Raw genomic sequence first — 18,495 nt, forward strand, 5'->3', positions numbered from 1 at the left:
AAAAGCAAGGTTTGCTATTTGGAATTTATGCTTCTTCTGATTATTTTCAAGCTGTGGATGCTTGAATCTATGGATAAAAAATCTGCAGATAATGAGTGCCGACTGCACATTCAGAATTTAGTCTCAAGAAAAAGAAAGTTAAAGGCCAGTTCATGGCAGCAGGTTTTTTTTTTCCTAAATGGAACACTTAAAAAAGAATTTTACCTAGGAATTTAGTCAGTGTAGAACAGAATACACAAAGTGTTCTAGCATCATGACAGAAAATTATGATATGCATTACTGACCCAGAAGATTGTGTTTCTACAGTAACATGGATCATTCCTGTTGCATCAGTGGCTATCGTAATCTTTAGGTGCAGTTTTGTAGTATTGCAAAAACAAAAAATTAAACCTGTTAAAGGGTGTAGAAACAGATGGGTCATGAAGTTAATTCTGCAAAATCTGTATCTCATTCAAATGGTCTCTATTATACAGTGTCACAATACTAATAAAGTAAGTGGCTGTATTACATCTGACATGGATCAAGACAAGTGTTCTTTCTCTTTACAGACCACTCTTGAGAGCACCTCTGCTAGTCACATCACTTCTTTTCAGATGTTTAACTCCACATACCAACTGTATTCATATAGGTTAGTGCATTTTAAAACAAAACTAAGTCGGTATAGGAATGATTTACTATTTATAAAAAGTGTCTAGTATGCACTGAAAGCCAGCCTGGTGTAGTGGTTTGAGTATTAGACTATGGGAGACTGAGGTTAGAAAGGGCTCTTGGTCATAGAAACCTAACTTTGGGCAAGTCACATTCTCTCAGCCTCAGAGGAAGGCAAAGGGGAAAATGCCTCTGAGAAAATCTTGCCAAGAAAACCCTCTGTCAGATTTGCCTTAGACTTGCTATATGTTGCAAATGACTTGGAGGCACACAACAACAATTTGTTCTAGCTGATACTTGAAAATTGCAGAATTCCCACAGAGTTGACTCCCAGTTTAAACAAATGGGGTTAGGGAGTTGAAAAGAAACTGTGTACTACAAACTGGGAGAGAATTAAATAAATGACTGTTAAAGTGTACAGTAGTTAACTTGGGAACAAAATTGAAATTGGTAGAACACAGTGTGTGTGTGTGTGTGTGTGTGTGTGTGTGCATAGTCATAGAATCATAGAATCAGAATCATAGAGTTGGAAGAGACCGCAAGGGTCGTCCAGTCCAACCCTCTGCCATGCAGAAACTCTCAATCAAACATCCCCAACAGATGGCCATCCAGCCTCTGTTTAAAGACCTCCAAGGAAGGAGACTCCACCACACTCCGAGGGAGTGTATTCTACTGCAGCCCTTACTGTCAGGAAGTTCCTCCTAATGCTGAGGTGGAATCTCTTTTCCTGGAGCTTGCATCTCGGAACTGGTGTTGGAGTCTCCTAGGCTTCTTGTTCTGGGGGACCTCAACATCCCTTTCGAGGCCAGTCAAGGTCCAACAGGTGCGGCTCGGGAGTTCATGGCTACCATGACTGCCATGGGCCTGTCCCAATTGGTTTCAGGGCCCACGCATTGCGCTGCTAATACTCTCGATGTTGTCTTTAGTACGGACACGGACACTCCGTGGGCAGAGGTCTTTAATGTCTCTGCCCTATCATGGACGGACCTGGTCGAGGCTCGAATCAAGGCTTCTACCTTAAGCCCCTCCAGGGGTGGAGGACCTATTAGGATGATCCACCCTCGAAGGCTGATGGAACCCAAAAGGTTCCAAGAAGCCCTAGAGGGTTATATGGTTGGAACCATCAAGAGAGCAGTTGATCGAGAGAGCAGTTGCTTTCCAGCTTCAAGGGGTCTTGGAAGAAACAGATTTTCTAGACCCATTTCAAACCGGCTTCCAGGTGGGCTATGGAGTTGAGACTGCCATGGTCGCCTTAGTCGATGATCTCCGTCTGGGCATGGACAGGGGCAGTGTGTCCCTGTTAGTGCTTTTGGACATCTCAGCGGCTTTCGATACCATTGACCATGGTATCCTTCTGGAACGCCTGAGGGAGTTAGGTATCGGGGGCACTGTGCTCCAGTGGTTCTATTCCTACCTCTCGGGTAGATTCCAGATGGTGCAGCTGGGGGGCGTTTGCTCCGATAAGAGGGCGCTTACATCTGGTGTCCCTCAAGGAGCTATTCTGTCCCCCATGCTATTTAACATTTACACGAAACCGCTGGGAGAGATCATCCGGAGACATGGGGCGCGGTGTTACCAGTACGCTGATGACACCCAAATATGCTTCTCTGTGTCCCCAACTGATGCAGTCACTAGGGATGGCATCTCTCCTCTAAACGCCTGCTTGGAGTCGGTAATGGGCTGGATGAGGAAAACCAAACTCAGCTTGAATCCAGAGAAAACGGAAGTACTAGTGATAGGCTCCCCCGGTCTGGGTGGTGAAATTTGTCCACCTGTCCTGAATGGGGTCACGCTCCCCCTGAAGGACTCAGTTCGCAGTTTGGGGGTGCTTCTCAAGTGGATGCGATGGTCAGAAGCACCTGTTACCAGCTTCGGCTGATACGCCAGCTGCAACCCTACCTAGGCCAGGGGGACCTTGAAACAGTGGTACATGCTCTGGTAACCTCTTGGTTGGATTTCTGTAATGCGCTCTACATGGGGCAACCCTTGTACCAAACCCGGAAGCTTCAGCTAGTGCAGAATATGGCAGCTAGGTTGGTCACTGGATGTCCCAGGGCCGACCATATAACACCGATTCTGCATGATCTCCATTGGCTGCCTGTTCGCTTCCAGGCACAATACAAGGTGTTGGTTCTAACCTATAAAGCCCTAAATGGCTTGGGCCCAGGGTACTTGGAGGACCGCCTCTCCCCATATAGTCCGCCCCGCACACTCAGGTCGTCTGGGAAGAATCTGTTGAGGATCCCGATAAGGAAATATGTATCAACCTCACAAAGGGCCTTTTCTATCTCGGCCCCTGGGATCTGGAACACCCTTCCTGAGGAATTCTGCTCCGCCACCTCCCTGGATCTCTTTAAAAAGAGACTCAAGACCTTCCTGTTTCGGCAAGCCTTCCCCGATGCTCCTTGATGATATATGACTCCTCCCTATATGTACAGCATTATCGAGCACATTTAGCTGGCCTGGATTTGATGTATTGTTTTAATCTGTATTCTGAAATGTTTTTATTGAAGTTTTATTCATGTATTGCAATTTTTATCCTGTATTTTGTATTTGATATTGCAATTTTTACCTGTATACCGCTATGATCAACACGGAATAGCGGTTTATAAATAAAACTTATTATTATTATTATTATTATTATTCCAGATCCTGTTCTCTGGAGCTGCAGTAACCAAGCTTGCTCCCTCCTCAATATGACTTCCCTTCAAATATTTAAACAAGGCTATCATATCACCTATTAATCTTCTTTTCTCCAGGCTAAACATCCCCAGCTCCCTAAGTCTCCTCATAGGACATGGTTTCCAGACCCTTCATCATTTTAGTCGCCCTCCTTTGGACACGCTCCAGTTTCTTCACATCCTTTTTGAATTGTAGTGCCCAGAACTGGACACAATATTCCAGGTGGGGCCTGACCAGAGCAGAATAGAGTGACACTATTACTCCCTTGATCTAGACACTATACTTTTATTGATGCAGCCTAAAATTGCATTGGCCTTTTTAGCTGCCGCATCGCACTGTTGACTCATGTTCAACTTGTGGTCTACTTGAACTCCCAGATCCCTTTCACACGTAGTTTCATTCAGCCAGGTGTCCCCCATCCTATATCTGTGCATTTCATTTTTCCACCCTAAGTGCAGTATCTTACATTTCTCCGTGTTGAATTTCATTTTGTTAGCTTTGGCCCAGCTTTCTAGTCTATTCAGGTCATCTTGAATTTTTATCCTGTCCTCTGGAGTATTAGCTACTCCTCCTAATTTGGTGTCATCTGCAAATTTGATAAGTATGCCCCCAATTTTGTCCTCCAAGTCATTAATAAAGATGTTGAATAGCACTGGGCCCAGGACAGAGCCCTGTGGGAATGTCATGGGGAACCTTGTCAAAGGCCTTACTGAAATCAAGATACTCTATATCCACAGCATTCCCTTCATCTAACAAGCTGGTAATTTTATCAAAAAAAGATATTAGATTTGTCTGGCATGACTTTTTTCTCTGAAATGTGTTGACTTTTTGTGATTATGGAATTGCCTTCTAGATGACCACAGACTCTCTGTTTAATTATCTTTCCTGGTACTGATGTCACACTAACTGGACAATAATTGTTGGGATCCTTTTTTCCTCTTTTTGAAGATGGGGACAACGTTTGCCCTCCTCCAGTCTGCTAGGACTTCACCTGTTCTCCAGGAGTTCTCAAAAATGATTGCCAATGGCTCTGATATTACATTTGCCAGTTCCTTTAATACTCTTGGATGTAGTTCATCAGGTCCTGGAGATTTATATTCATTTAGATTAACCAGATATTCCTGTACTATCTCTTTACTTGTTCTGTGCTGAAATTCCCCTATTCTGTCCTCTGCTCCATTATCCTCAGGTTGAGCTCCCTTTTCCTTTTCTGAGAAGACTGAGGCAAAGACAGTGTTGAGTAATTCTGCCTTTTCTCTGTCCTCTGTTAGCATTTTGCCATCTTCTCCACGCAGTGGCCCTACCGTTTCCTTCTTCTTCCTCTTGCTGCGGACATATCCAAAAAAGCCCTTTTTGTTGTTCTTAACCTCTCTAGCAAGCCTCAGTTCATTCTGTGCTTTAGCATTTCTGACTTTACCCCTGTGTTTTGGATTTTTAAAAGTATTTTGTCAAGACTTAGGAAACAAAAAACTAAAAGGAGTGAGGAGTTTGTGGGCCAGAAGCAAGACGTTTAGGACAGGAAACAGTATAGGATCCCTGTGAAAAAGAGAGGTAGCCATGTAGACAACAGATGTCTCATGAAGCATTATCCATAATCCATGAGGTTTCCAGGCCCTCTCCTAACACTGTTGCCCTGCTGTAGCTAAAGGTGCTTGTGTATGGACTCAGGATTCAATGCACACTTCCCTAATTTGATAAGAAATCAGGCATATAAACAAATGCTGTCCATAGTCTGAAAAGCCAGATCTCAAAGGTTGTGCTCTGCGTCTCATCTTTTTACCCAAAGGGGAGGATGGGAGTCTGAATCAGCTCTACTGTTCACCTGAACTACTGGCAACAGTTTGGCTGCAGCTGATCAGACACAGCAAGCTAGATAAAACCTACTGCATTTTTGTCTGCTAGAGGCTACAACTTTGAGGGCAAGAATTTTCAAATCTGAGAAGACCACTGTGCTTGGTCTATGCACTCTTTTTGCTGTTTGTTCCTCGCATTTTTTATTTTCCCTTTGAGGGCATGCTGTCCATTTTTTAACTATTTAAAAAATATATTCAGAGTGAATGCAAACCTTTTCCTAATTTAAATATGCCACTTCTCCTTTTGCACTGCTGTGTTTGTTTCAGAGAAAAATAGATTTTCTAAGAGTGACTTTTAAGAAGCCTTCTTATTACAAAATGGTGTAATTTTTCAAAGGAGGCCGGCTACTTTATTTGATGCTTAGAATGAAAAAACTTGGTGGTGGTGGTGGTGGGAGAAAGATGCTGATTCCAGGCCACCATTTTCTCCTATGCATAGGGTGGGCAGGTTCTTGGAGCCAAGTTGCTCTGGGATGGATGGCTTGAACATTTGCCTGTCTTATAGCACACTTTGTCCAGGGATGTGCAAGGACAGCATTCAAAGCCATCCCTCCTGGAGCAACATAGATCCAAAAAACCCCTTTAAAGTCATGCATTGGGGCAAATGGAGCATTGTTTTGATCTTGCTTTTATCATTTTCTCTAGTTATTTGGGACTTGGCATAAGGTCAGCAAGACTACAAATTTTAGGAGGAGTTGAAGGAGAAGCCTGTAAGTACAAACACACACACACAAACACACACACACACAACTTCAGTCATGCATGGGGATTTTTGTTTTTCTGTTTCTAACATTCATCAATGCATCAACTCAGAATAGGTCACAACACATTTAAAAATATTCAGATTATGAAAACTATACATGATAACCACCCAAACAATAGAACATATAGAACATATTAACATATCTCTCTGTTTGTATATGTTTGTTAGCAAAGGATTTGAAGTAATGTAGATTTTTTTAAAAAAAATTACTTTATGAAATAATTATTAACTAAAACTAATGAACAACCGCCGCTTTAGAACTGCTCCCTTATGACTTGATATGTCTTAAACCGATCTGCTGAACAAAATGGAAGCACTGTCAAATAACAGTGTCAAAACAACAGGAAACAGTGTAAGACTATATAAACCTTTTTGGTGGCAAAATAAAGAGAAGCTACTGAACAGACCTCTCTTGGGAGTGTTTCCAAAGTGTCGATGCTCCCAGTGGAAAGCCCCTAAGTAAGAAGTGGAGACTTTATTTCTTCGAGGGACACATTGCCACTGTTAGGTGTTACAGTACAGTGGATCCTTGTTATATGCTGGGGTTTGGTTCCAAGATCCCCCGTGTATAACAAAATCCGTGTATGCTCAAGTCCCATTAAGTATAATGACATAGCAAAATGGTGTCCCCAATAAAAAATGGAACATCAAGGTAAATTTATACTTTTTTGGAACATTTTCAAACCGTGTATGCTTGAATCCGTGTATAAAAAATCCGTGTATAAGAAGGGCCGACTGTATATGCAAAGGGTAGTCAGAAGCCAAAATGGGAGGCATTGTCTCTTTCCTCTCCCCCCTCCACCTTACACAATGGATGCTCAACTGATGAGGCAGTATTTAAATATGTTGAGATTTATATTGCAGATTGAATGGGAATGGGAGGGAAAATGTGTGACTTTTTCAAATTAGGATTTCCACATAGTTTGTTCTATCTTTCAGTATCTTTTCTCAATTCTTACAGTAAAAGAAGGGGAAGTACTAACAAGTACCTGCTTATCACCTGACTTCCAGGGTGAATGGGAACATGCTAAGATAATGTATAAAATTAAAGGGCAGAAGGCAGGTATAGTAATCTGGTCATTTCTACATTTGTTAATATGCATTTGCCTCAGTGAAAATTGTGAAGTTTTCAACTGGTGACAAATCTTTAACACAGAAATTGAATACGCTTCCCCAAATTCTGCTTCCTCTAGGCTGGGCTGTTTGTGTGCATTATTCTACACAAGTCCAGAATTGAGGGCATTTTGGCCTCATGTGGATTTTTGTTTTCTGGTTTTTCAAAAGCACTTTTCTGAGAATTATAGCTCTGGATGTACTTGAATCCATAGTTGTGGATTTCATGGTGCCATGAAATATTCATCAGCCCTTCCAGCTTTCTCAATGTACACAAGACCCCAATATTTTTCTGGGAAGATTTTTGCTTCATGGATGGAGGTTTACATCTGAAGTTTTGAGCGTCTCTGCTATTGACAGCAAGGTAGATGGAAATCAGTAAAGAACCTTTTTTGCAATGGTGCCTCGACTGTGAAATTTTCTCCCTGGGGGCTCACTAGGCACCATTTGTGTGCTAGGAGGGCAATTGTTTCTTGTGTAATCTGCATCTTTAGTGTCTTTTTAATGCTATTTTAAATTTGTTTTTAACATATGTTTTTAAATAGACATTTAGTTTGTCTGTTAACTTTTGTATTAAGAGTTGTTTTTTATTGTATTGTGCATTTAAAATGTGCAGAGCCTTAGATCTGGGAGAAAGGCTGAATATAAAAAAATAAAATTTTAAGTTCACTCTTCACACATATGGGTACCAGGGTAAATACATTTGAAATATAAATACAATTAAAATAACAAAATTAGTAAGATTATATTGTTGATACACTACTCTAGATGTTACCCTTTTTTCAGGATCATGCAGCAGTGGCAAACAAAATCTACCTGCTCCATTTCTCCCAGTGCCTTAGTCCTGTTTTTAATTTATTTCATCATTGCATGGCTCTGTTACAGTAGTTATGATTCTGTTTACAACTCAGCAATATTCCAAAGCTGTTTGATACATTTCATAAATCCGGATATCATCAATAACACTGAATTATTACAGGTGTTGTTTTTTTTTACTCTTTTAGAAAAGTCTCTCTTTGAATCATGTTCTGATGAAATAGCAAAATTGCTCAACCAAAAGATTCACAAGACAGATGAAGTAAAGGACTTGGATTTTTATGCTTTTGCCTACTATTATTACTTGGCTGTGGATGTTGATTTAATAGGTAACTCTCAGTTTGAGTTTGATGTTTATTAGACATGCAAAGATGGTTGATAGCAGGGTTCTCTTACCTTAGTTGGCCTTCTGTGCACAGACATACTAAGCTAGAATCGAATATTAATAAGCACAACTAGGCCCAAACCCTTTTATATTCTTAAAATCTTGTTTTAGATCTGGAGTGACTCTCAAATGCAGGGGAGGGAAGCTCCAACTGTGGTCCGAATCTGCTCTGTGAACAACCTCAATCCAGCCCACAAAAACTGAGAGCAGACCTCTCCAATTTAGGAGGGATGGAAAGGATCCATGTGTTACTTCTGACTGGATAGCAAGGTGCTTCATGCAGAGATAGGCATGGAATAACTAGACATGTAGTGGCCAGAAAGAATTAGGAAGCGGCTAGTATGTGACAGCTGCAGTTAGTCTGTTGTACTTTGACATACTTGTGTGATAGCTGTGGGAAAGAACGGCGGGTTACACACCGCCATTAAAGTATGCGCAGAGCACGTACTAGGGTTAGGGAGGTGCAGTGCTTCCGCACCTCCCTAACCTTAATACGCGCTCCACGTGTAAAAAATGACGGCGGCCATTCCAGACGGCCGCCACCATGAGAACGTCACGGCTGCGCTGCCTCTATATGGGGCGGCGCGGACGTGACGTCCTCGCTCCATGCCAGGGCGCCTAGTGCGCCCTTAGCGCGGACCAGGAAGGAGCTCTATTTCGGAGCTCCTTCCTGGTTTGCGGTGCAGCTTTGCATTGCTGGGCGCAGCCTTCAGATGGCCGAGCCCAGCAAAGCAAGGGAGAAAGGGGCCAAGCGGCCCCTTTCTCCTCCTCCCTGCAGCAGGGTGTCCTTGGGGCTGGCAGCTGAGGCCCCGATACACTGGGGAAACGGGCAGGTACAGCCCACCCCAAATGGGCAGTCTGTAACCCGCCAACCTGTCTTTCTCAGGATTTGGCATCTCTCCTGGCTGGCAGTGTAACAAAAAATCAGGAGAAGAGGAAACATGTCATCTGAGTGTGTTTTGTTTTTGCAATAAGTATAATAACAGGTTCTACAGTTAACATGCTGCAGAAAAATCCAAGAAAACCCTATCCTCACAGGTGCAGCAGTTCTAACAAAATACTGCCCCAACAACTGCGACACATAACTTATTCAGCCTTGACATAGAAGAGATTATATTGCTTCCCATCCAACTGCCAAAAGCCTGTTTTTCATAAGTGAGAAACCATGGAAAGTGATGGTCTTTCAGATATTCTGTCCCAAACTCATTTCAGACTTTGTTGGTCAAAATCAAAACCTTGAATTGAGTTTGAATTGGAAGCCAGTCCATTTGGTTTCCGTGGTAATATGTCCTCTCTAAAGCATGTGGCTGCATTTTGCATTAACTGTAGTTTCACAATGCTTTTCAGGGCCATTCCCATTTATTAACAATTTTGAATCCCCGTAGGCTATTATACTCTTCCATTTTCCTTCTCAAAACTTAACATCCCTTTTATTTTCTGTCTAGATAGTGAAAAAGGAGGGACTCTGGCAGTCAATGACTTTGAAACTACTGCAAAAAATGGTAAGCATCTTTCTCTTTCTTCATGCTTGCTTACCTTGGATGAGCTAGGAAACCATCATAAAAATTTAGCGATTATGTTGTTGCCCAATGGAGGAACACCTGTGCCAGATAAACAGCCAGTAAAATGTCTCATGGCTATCATTCCTATTAACAATATAATCTGTTTTTTATACTTTACTTTTTTGTGCCCAAAAGTGTGCAAAACCATGGAAGTTGAACAAGGAGAGAAGCCTTTTCTCTGTATGGATCTCACTTATGTTAGTTTGCTATTGGAAAAATTGGGCTTTCCAAAGGACTACATTCTTAAGGTATGTATCCTTGGCTACTGTCATTAGGATTGAATGTTCTTAATTTAAAAAGAACAAACATCAAGATGTTTTAAACAAGAATATAAATCAAAATTAATAGTCATGCTGAAACCGTGATTGGTGGGGATCACTACCACCTATAACCTCTACATTTCTATGTGAGAGGTATGTAAGCCTTTCCATACTGAGATATTGGGGAAGGTGTCTGATCTATGGTGACAGATGCTTGCCAAGTTGAATCTCAGGTTAGAAGAAGGTAAAGAGGAGGAAACAACAACTAAGAGTAGGAGGTGAACTTGGGCCCCATTCCCACTGGCCCATTTAACGTGGGTGGAACTGGGTAGATCCGGATGCCCCTCCCCCAAATCTCTCCGTTAGCAAGTGCCCACTACCGATTGAGGGGCATTTTAACCCGAATGCCTTATTGGGTTTAACTTGAGGGCGCCTGCTGTCAATCAAGCAATCGTCATAGGTGACGTTTGCAGGGGCATCGGAAGTGTCCTCCTCCCCTCCTCTTTTTTTTAAAGAGCCATGCACAAGATGCCCCAAAGTGCGCACCTTTTGTCAAATAAACCTCTTTTTGTGTGTGTGGGGGTGCAGGTTATGATCTCCCCTGGCCCCATTTTCAACCCCAAAATGCAAGTTAATGCATCCAGTATCCCCCATTCCTTGCCACCCCAGAATGCCTCATACACAGGTAATAATAATAATAATAATAATAATAATAATAATAATAATATCAATAATATTAATTCCTCACCTCAGAATGCCAGAAAAGGATGCTTTTTTTTGGCTCTCCCTAGGCTACCCCTGAATTCCTAGCAAAAGCTGTATCAATTTGTCAGTTCACATAATTGGAAAGAGAAGCATTACATTCAATTGGTAACATTCATCCAGCAGTCATTCCAAAGGAAATAATAGCCTGCCCTAGCAAAAGCTGTATCAATTTGCCAAGTTGCAACATTACATTCGGTTTGTAACATTCATTCGCAATCCAGCCGTCATTCCAAATGAAAGACTATGCACATAGAATAGACAGAGAAAAATAATTTTAAAAGAATACACATGAAAGGGAAAAGGCCCCTGATGGATAGGAGAGGCTTGTCTTGCTCTGCACCCCCCACCTGCCCTGAAATGACCCTTGCTCCTGCTCACCATCTATCTATATATCTATATATATCTATTGCCAAGAACATGCGCATTTTTGCCAAAAATAATTTTTTAAAAATACACATCAAAGGGAAATTATCAGAAATAGAAGAGCCTGCTTCTGCTGCAGCTGGATTTCCCTACATGCCCCAGCGTAGCCCCGCAACCCAATTCCCCCTGGAAATCCTCCTCCTCCTCCTCCTTCCTTCAGACGCTCTCCTTCCTTGGGGATGCCCATTGACTCTTTCCCCCAGCTCCTTCATCCTCATCCTCCTCTTCCTCCTCCTCCTTCATCACTTTCTCCACCCCCACCTCTCTCTGACAGCCCTCTGCAGCCCAAAAGTCACCCCTTTGCATCCAGGTTCCCCTTTTTTTCGGCTCTTTCCTCCTCCTCCTCCTCCTCCTCCTCCTCCTCCTCCTCCTCCCCCCTCCCTTCTGATGATGGGAGGGAATACCCTGCCCTTTGCCCACCGTCTGACCTAACTCCCTCCCTCAATTTGCCCTGGTCATGATCGGGGGCAAGTTCATATTCCACAGAACCCGGGTTTCTCAAAAGAAACGCTATTTGCGCCGATTTCTTTTAACCTGCTCTAAGGGGCATTTGCCACAGAACGGGTGTGCAAGCCTCTGATTCGCTTGTGGGGGATTTGGGGTGAATATGAACTTCATGTGCAAGAATCGATTTCAGAACCGGGGTAAATTGTAATGTGAATGGCCCCTTGGAAGAGTGAATAGGAGATATTCTTAGAACAGAACAAGGGCACGCTAAGTGAATCGATGGCCAGATTCCCTCCATGAGCCAGGAGACACTAAGTGCATGGCCATGTTTTCTAATATCACTGGGACCCTGGCCAAAGTGATGGGCAGAGCCTCCATGCTTAGTGTTTTGGCTGGAGGCCCAGGTTTTTATCTTTTCATTCATAATGCAGGGAAGAGAGGAGGACAGAAGTGCTACCAAGCAGCACTGAAAAGTACCAGATGAGCCCAATATGACTGGTACTCAGCTAGTGCTTGGAAATCCTAGCAGAGAATGTGATGCACTTAATTGGTCCACCCTCCTTCCTTCATGGGGAAAGGAATCTTGTCTGTCAGTGTCCAGAGATAACAAGGATTTCCCCAAAGATACCCTTCAGAGATCAGATTTCAGGAAGGTGCCCAAAGTTGGTAGAGGCTTACCTGGAGGCCTCCAGGGAGTAGGTAGGAAACCTCTGCAGGCCAGATCAAGTTTAAAAGCCAGATGTTCCATTTCTCAGCCTGGAAGCTTCAAGATAAGGGAGGTATTACATGTGCGAATGGGCTGTATAACTATCATACTGCCAGAGACATAATGCCTTTTTATTGGAATTGACTCATGCATACAGCTGCCAGTGATGAAAGGTACAGAACTCAAATGATGACTATGTAATGTAGCCAAGAGGAACATAACAATTTACACTTTTCTTTCCATTCTAGCTTGCTCGGAAAATCAACAACACTGAAACCGGCTGGGCACTAGGAGCAATCCTTCACTACATGGATTCACATCACATGCTGCAGTATTAGGGCTTTTGGCAAGTCTGGGAGGATGTAACACAGCAGTACTTCTATAACTACACAGATGTGAACCTGCTCAGTTCTTTGGGTCACCAACTACAGCAAGTGCTATGAGCAGTAAACTACTACTGTTGGACTAAAGGGTGTATGTATGTATGCCCTGATCTAGCTCAGCAGTGCACTCTGCTGTTTCATCTTAGGTAATTCAGCATAGCAGTACACTCCATGGAGTAAAGTGCCACTGCACAGGCTACTGTTCTGAAAAACAATAGGCCATGGCAGCTAAAACATCCTGTGAGTCATGATGGGTCTTTGTTCATGTTGTCCCATTGTCCTGTGCTCTCTGTGAGAAAAGCACATCAGTCAAGCCTTTTGCCCTTGCTGCACAGCTCCCAGTGCACAGCTCCGAGTGCGAAGGACTGGAGAGATTCTTGGAGTTGTAATCCTAAAAAGTCACTTTTCCAAGCTCTGACAACTTGCCAGTGTCATGCTGGATTGCTTGTCTATGTCCTTGACCACACTTTCTAAGATGTAAATGTCTTCTAGAAAAAATTCAGGATGCTCTGTCTGTCTGTAAAATTTCTAGAACTGGAAGGGTGAGTTAAACAGTCTAAAGTGTTAACTGGTCATGTAAAGAATTAGATTACCCTGCCATAAACCCCCTTTAAATTTCAAAAGGGAAAGAGCAAAGATCATAGAAAACTAAGCTAAGACTACAGACAAAACTATATGTGTGTCATTAAGAACCATTCAGCTTTTAAAAATGCATGTAGGGGGGAACACTATCACAGCAGCCAGAGAAAGGGGAAGTTTTAATAATCCCTGCCCCCTTGGTCCCAATTAAAAATTGCCTTCCCCTCCTCCTCGCCCTGTTGTGGAGGCTTCCCATTGTGTTATTGTGGAGGCATGGGATGGTAGATATTTGTAGACAGGACTATGGGTGGGGAGGAAAAATATATGCTTCCCCCCCTTGCTTTCTGCCATCCCAATAAAAAACATATCTGCTGCTATTAAAAACTGGCATGGTTCATAATGACACACTTAGTATGACATGTACACTTATTCCTCCACATTTGAAGCTTTGATATTTGCAGATTTGATTAATCACGGATTTGATTAATATGTTCTCTCTAAGAATATCTTGGTCCTCCAGTGCAACTCTATGGTCAACTTTAACTAAAAGTCACACTGAAAGACCTAGAGATTCCTAGGGAGAATACTCTACTAGTAGTTCCTCCAGTGCAGTTCTATGGTGAGTGTCTGTTGGATGTTGACCATAGAGTTGCGTTGGAGGACCTAGAGATTCCTAGAGAGATGTCCTCTCAGGTAAAAACAGTGTTTTTGTTATTTGCAGTTTTTCCATATTCACGGGTGTCTTGTGCCCCTAACCCTAATGAATATGGAGGGACAAGTGTAGTTTGCTGCTAAGGGGAGAAGCATAGCAAAATTGGTGACACTTCAGTTCTTCCACCATATTTTAAAGACACCTGATATGGGGAAGGGAAAGGCATTTGATTGTTCAGTAACATCAGTACATCTGGCCTCATGTCCATGTGTATTTTGTAGAGCACTTCAAATTAACAGATTTGAAGAATCTGGTCTGCAAGCTACTGTAGCTAACAGAATGTCTTTTTGAATTCACATACTTTTATGTGAGAAAAATCTGATAACAAAGCTCTTCTTAATATTTGATTGTAATTGAAGCAACATATATCTGAATGTATTTTGGATATTCAAAATAAAAATAAAATATTGTCAGTAAAAAAAAAAGAAATTGAACACTGGTGCTGTCTGATTGAAGCGGAAGATAATCTAGTCATTCTGACTTTCTGGATCATCATTTTTCCAAAAGAGAGAAGCAATGAGAAGGCAAACGGAGATGTAAGAAAGCAAGGTTCTTTTTAACTAGTTTTGCTCGAACAATCTAACATTTGGTTTAGCTTCTCAGAACTCTTTCATGCAATTGCCATTGTGGCCGAATTTGCTTTTTTATGCCTTCCTTTTCTGTTGTGCCTATAAAATTATTTGCAATTATTTTAAACTGCATTAGCTTCTCTGGAAGTTCATCATGCCTCACCCACCTTTGCAGATCTTCAGGAGAGCTCTGAAGGAACACTCAGTTGTTTTCACTGGCCTTTTCTTAGCCCCCTTCTGCCTCCACGCCGGACCACCGCCGCCGTTGCCGCCGTCAGGACTGCTCCTTTTGCCGGGCGGTTCCCTCCCGGGGTGTCGGAGGTGCGCATCTGCGCACCGCCCCAGGAGGACCGCCCACGGACTAAGGAGCACCCCGAAGGGACTCCTTTTGGACCTTTGCAGTCACTGGCCTTGGCGTTTGGCGGCCAGTTTTGGTGCGTGGGGCCTTTAAGGACCATCTGGGGGGAAGCCAGGGAGGAGCCCCGCCAGGTGAGAGCGGCGGGGATAAAGCCGGGGAACCGGGCCCTTCCTGGCACGCCCCCTTCTGCCTCCACGCCGGACCACTGCCGCCGTTGCCGCCGTCAGGACCGCTCCTTTTGCCGGGCGGTTCCCTCCCGGGGTGTCGGAGGTGCGCATCTGCGCACCGCCCCGGGAGGACCGCCCACGGACTAAGGAGCACCACTGCTGCGCAGCTGCGCAGTTGCGCAGCTTCTTATTGCTGTGGGGGGCTTGGGCTGGCCCTGGGAGCAGAGGATGCTTGTAGTGGCTAACCTCTGCTCCTTTAGTAGCCATAGAGAGGTGGGGGGAGGATAGGGATGGGGGGGATGCCTGGGCCGGGGATAACATCTCGGTGGGCGGAGCTCCAATTGAGGTTGTGTGGGGCAGGGGGAGGTATGGCGGTGGGAGAAGGGACTTGCGTTCCAGGGGAAGGCGTGATAGATGCGTCATATCTATCTCACCTTCCTGTCCCCCTCCCAACCTGAAGGACCTGAGGGTCTCTCCAACCGTGCCACAAACCCTGTCGCTGCTCCTGTGCAATGCCAGGTCACTTAACAACAAGACCCACATCCTCCAGGATTTGTTGGAGGACTCTAAATGTGACCTGGCTTGCATTACCGAGACCTGGCTGGGGCTTGAAGGAGACGCTGTGTGGGCTCAGGCCCTGCCTGCTGGGTACTCGGTGAAGGACCAGCGCAGGTTAGGTGGGCGGGGGGGGGGGGGGAGTGGCCTTGGTACATAGGAACACCGTGTCCCTCTCCAGGAACCACATCCGACAGACCTCCTATATCGAGTGTATTTACCTGACCCTAAAGGCTAGGGACAGTCTAGGGATTCTGTTAGTGTATCGGCCACCCCGTGCATTAGCGGACTCCCTTAACGAGCTGACACAGCTGGTCGCTGAGCTGATGTTGGAGACACCCAGGCTTCTCGTCCTGGGTGACTTCAACATCTCCCTCACGGCCAGCTATATTCCATCCGGTGCGGCTCGGGAATTCATGGAGACCATGGCGGCCATGGGCCTGTCCCAGCTGATACAGGGTCCTACGCATTGTGCGGTTAATACTCTCGATTTGGTCTTCTGTTCGGAGGCGGAAAATCCGTGGGTGGAAATAGTTAATGTTTCCCCCCTGTCATGGACGGATCATTTCCTGGTAGAGGTGAAACTCAAGGCCTCTACCCAGATCCCCCCCGGGGGTGGTGGACCTGTTAGGATGGTCCACCCTCGAAGGCTGATGGAACCTGAGAGGTTCCAAGAAGCCTTAGAGGGGCTCACGGTTGGAAATGATGGCGACTCTGTTGATGCCCTCACCGGTATCTGGAATACCGGTCTTTCTAGGGCTATACACATGATCGCTCCCAAGCACCCTCTCAGGCCCGCTTCCAAGCGTAAGCCCTGGTATACGGAAGATCTCCGGGCAAGGAAGCGAGCTCTGCGACGGCTAGAGTACCGTTGGCGCAAACACCTTCGCTTAGACGACAAGACTCTCCTAGACCAACTGTTAAAGGACTATGGAGAGGCAATACGAGCAACAAAGAATTCGTTCTATGGTGCTCGTATTGCGTCCGCTGAGTCGCGTCCGGCAGAGTTGTTCAGGGTGGTCAGGGAGCTAACTCAGCTCCCTCCCACCCTGAACCAGATCCTTGAACCTTCTAAGGCCTGCTGCGACTTGTTTAACGACTTTTTTGCGGATAAAACTTCTCATATAAGCGAAAGTCTGAACGCCGACATTACAGCAGAACCTAGGGTAGAAGTGTCCAGAGCCTCCGTGGACTATGTTAAACTGGATCAGTTTGAGTTGGTGAGTACCGAGGATGTGGACAAGATCCTCGGAAGTGTTCGGAAAGCGACCTGTTCTCTTGATCCCTGTCCCTCGTGGTTAGCGGCCCAGGGGGGACCGGTGGTAACATCATTGTTACGCCGGATAATTAATTCATCCTTGAGGGATGGGCTATTTCCATCGGATCTTAAATTGGCCATTGTAAAACCGATCCTAAAAAAGCCCTCCCTCGACCCCCTGGTTCATAATAATTATCGGCCTGTGTCGCTGCTACCATTCCTGGGAAAGGTGATCGAGAGGGCGGTTGCTATCCAGCTTCAGTCGGTCTTGGATGAAACGGATTATCTGGACCCATTTCAAACTGGCTTCCGGGTGGGTTACGGGGTTGAGACGGCCATGGTCGCCTTGGTCGATGATCTCCGTCTGGGCATCGACAGGGGTAGCGTGTCCCTGTTGGTGCTCTTGGACATCTCAGCGGCTTTCGATACCATAGACCATGGTATCCTTCTGGGACGCCTGGCAGAGGTGGGGATCGGGGGCACTGCGCTCCAGTGGTTCCGCTCCTACCTCTCCGGGAGATCCCAGATGGTGCAGCTGGGAGACGTGTGCTCCGACGAGAGGCCCCTTAAAACTGGGGTCCCTCAAGGGGCCATTCTGTCTCCCATGCTATTCAACATTTACATGAAACCGCTGGGAGAGATCATCCGGAGACATGGGGTGCGGGGTTATCAGTACGCTGATGACACCCAAATCATTTTCTCTATGTCTCCGACTGATGCAGTGACTGGGGATGGCGTCTCTCCTCTCGTGGCCTGTCTGGAGTCAGTAATGGGCTGGATGAGGGAAAACCGACTCAAGCTGAATCCAGAGAAAACGGAGGTACTAGTGATAGGTTCTCCTGGTCCAGGAATGGCGGTGGTTCCACCTGTCCTGAACGGGGTCACGCTCCCTGTGAAGGACTCCGTGCGCAGTCTAGGGGTGCTTCTTGACTCGTCGCTTCACCTGACTGCTCAGGTGAATGCGACGGTCAAGAGCACCTGTTATCAGCTTCGGCTGATCCGCCAGCTGCGCCCATACCTGGGCCAGAGGGACCTAGAAACTGTTGTACATGCTCTGGTAACTTCGAGACTGGATTTCTGCAATGTACTCTACATGGGGCAACCCTTATACCAAACTCGGAAACTGCAAATGGTACAGAACATGGCAGCCCGGCTGGTCACTGGTGCCCCCAGGACCAGCCATATAACACCGGTTTTAAAAGATCTCCACTGGCTGCCCATTCGTTTCCGAGCTCAATATAAGGCATTGGTAATTACCTATAAAGCCCTAAATGGTTTGGGCCCAGGATACCTAAAGGACCGCCTCTCCCCGTACATTCCGCCTCGCACCCTCAGAACTTCTGGGCAGCAGGTACTGAAGGTGCCTGGGGCTAGGTTAGCCTCCACTTCGCGGAGGACGTTCTCCATAGCTGCCCCAGCCCTTTGGAATGCGCTGCCCACAGAGCTCCGCTCGTCCACTACCCTGGCCCAATTTAGGAAGGATCTTAAAAC

The 18,495-nt window shown here is 45.2% G+C and overlaps 1 protein-coding gene across 2 annotated transcripts in view; it reads left to right on the forward strand.

Annotated features, from left to right (window-relative positions):
• LOC149310461 (ectonucleoside triphosphate diphosphohydrolase 6-like) overlaps nt 1-12,811 on the forward strand; it is a 32,122-nt gene extending 19,311 nt beyond the window's left edge. The window contains exons 7-13 of one of the 2 annotated variants that reach the window (XM_089528292.1): nt 549-628; nt 5,829-5,893; nt 6,908-7,009; nt 8,064-8,204; nt 9,706-9,762; nt 9,958-10,070; nt 12,672-12,811. In XM_089528292.1, the coding sequence (XP_089384418.1) occupies nt 549-628; nt 5,829-5,893; nt 6,908-7,009; nt 8,064-8,204; nt 9,706-9,762; nt 9,958-10,070; nt 12,672-12,761 (648 nt within the window). In that variant the 3' untranslated portion in view covers nt 12,762-12,811. Of the gene's footprint in view, nt 1-548; nt 629-5,828; nt 5,894-6,907; nt 7,015-8,063; nt 8,205-9,705; nt 9,763-9,957; nt 10,071-12,671 lie in introns of both variants that reach the window. The other variant, XM_089528293.1, reaches the window with a different exon arrangement.
• The last annotated feature ends 5,684 nt before the right edge of the window (nt 12,812-18,495 follow it).

Source organism: Sceloporus occidentalis, unplaced genomic scaffold, assembly GCF_023333645.1.
Source record: "Sceloporus occidentalis isolate IW3139 unplaced genomic scaffold, rSceOcc1.0.p SCAF_6, whole genome shotgun sequence".
Taxonomy (NCBI): Eukaryota; Metazoa; Chordata; class Lepidosauria; order Squamata; family Phrynosomatidae; genus Sceloporus; species Sceloporus occidentalis.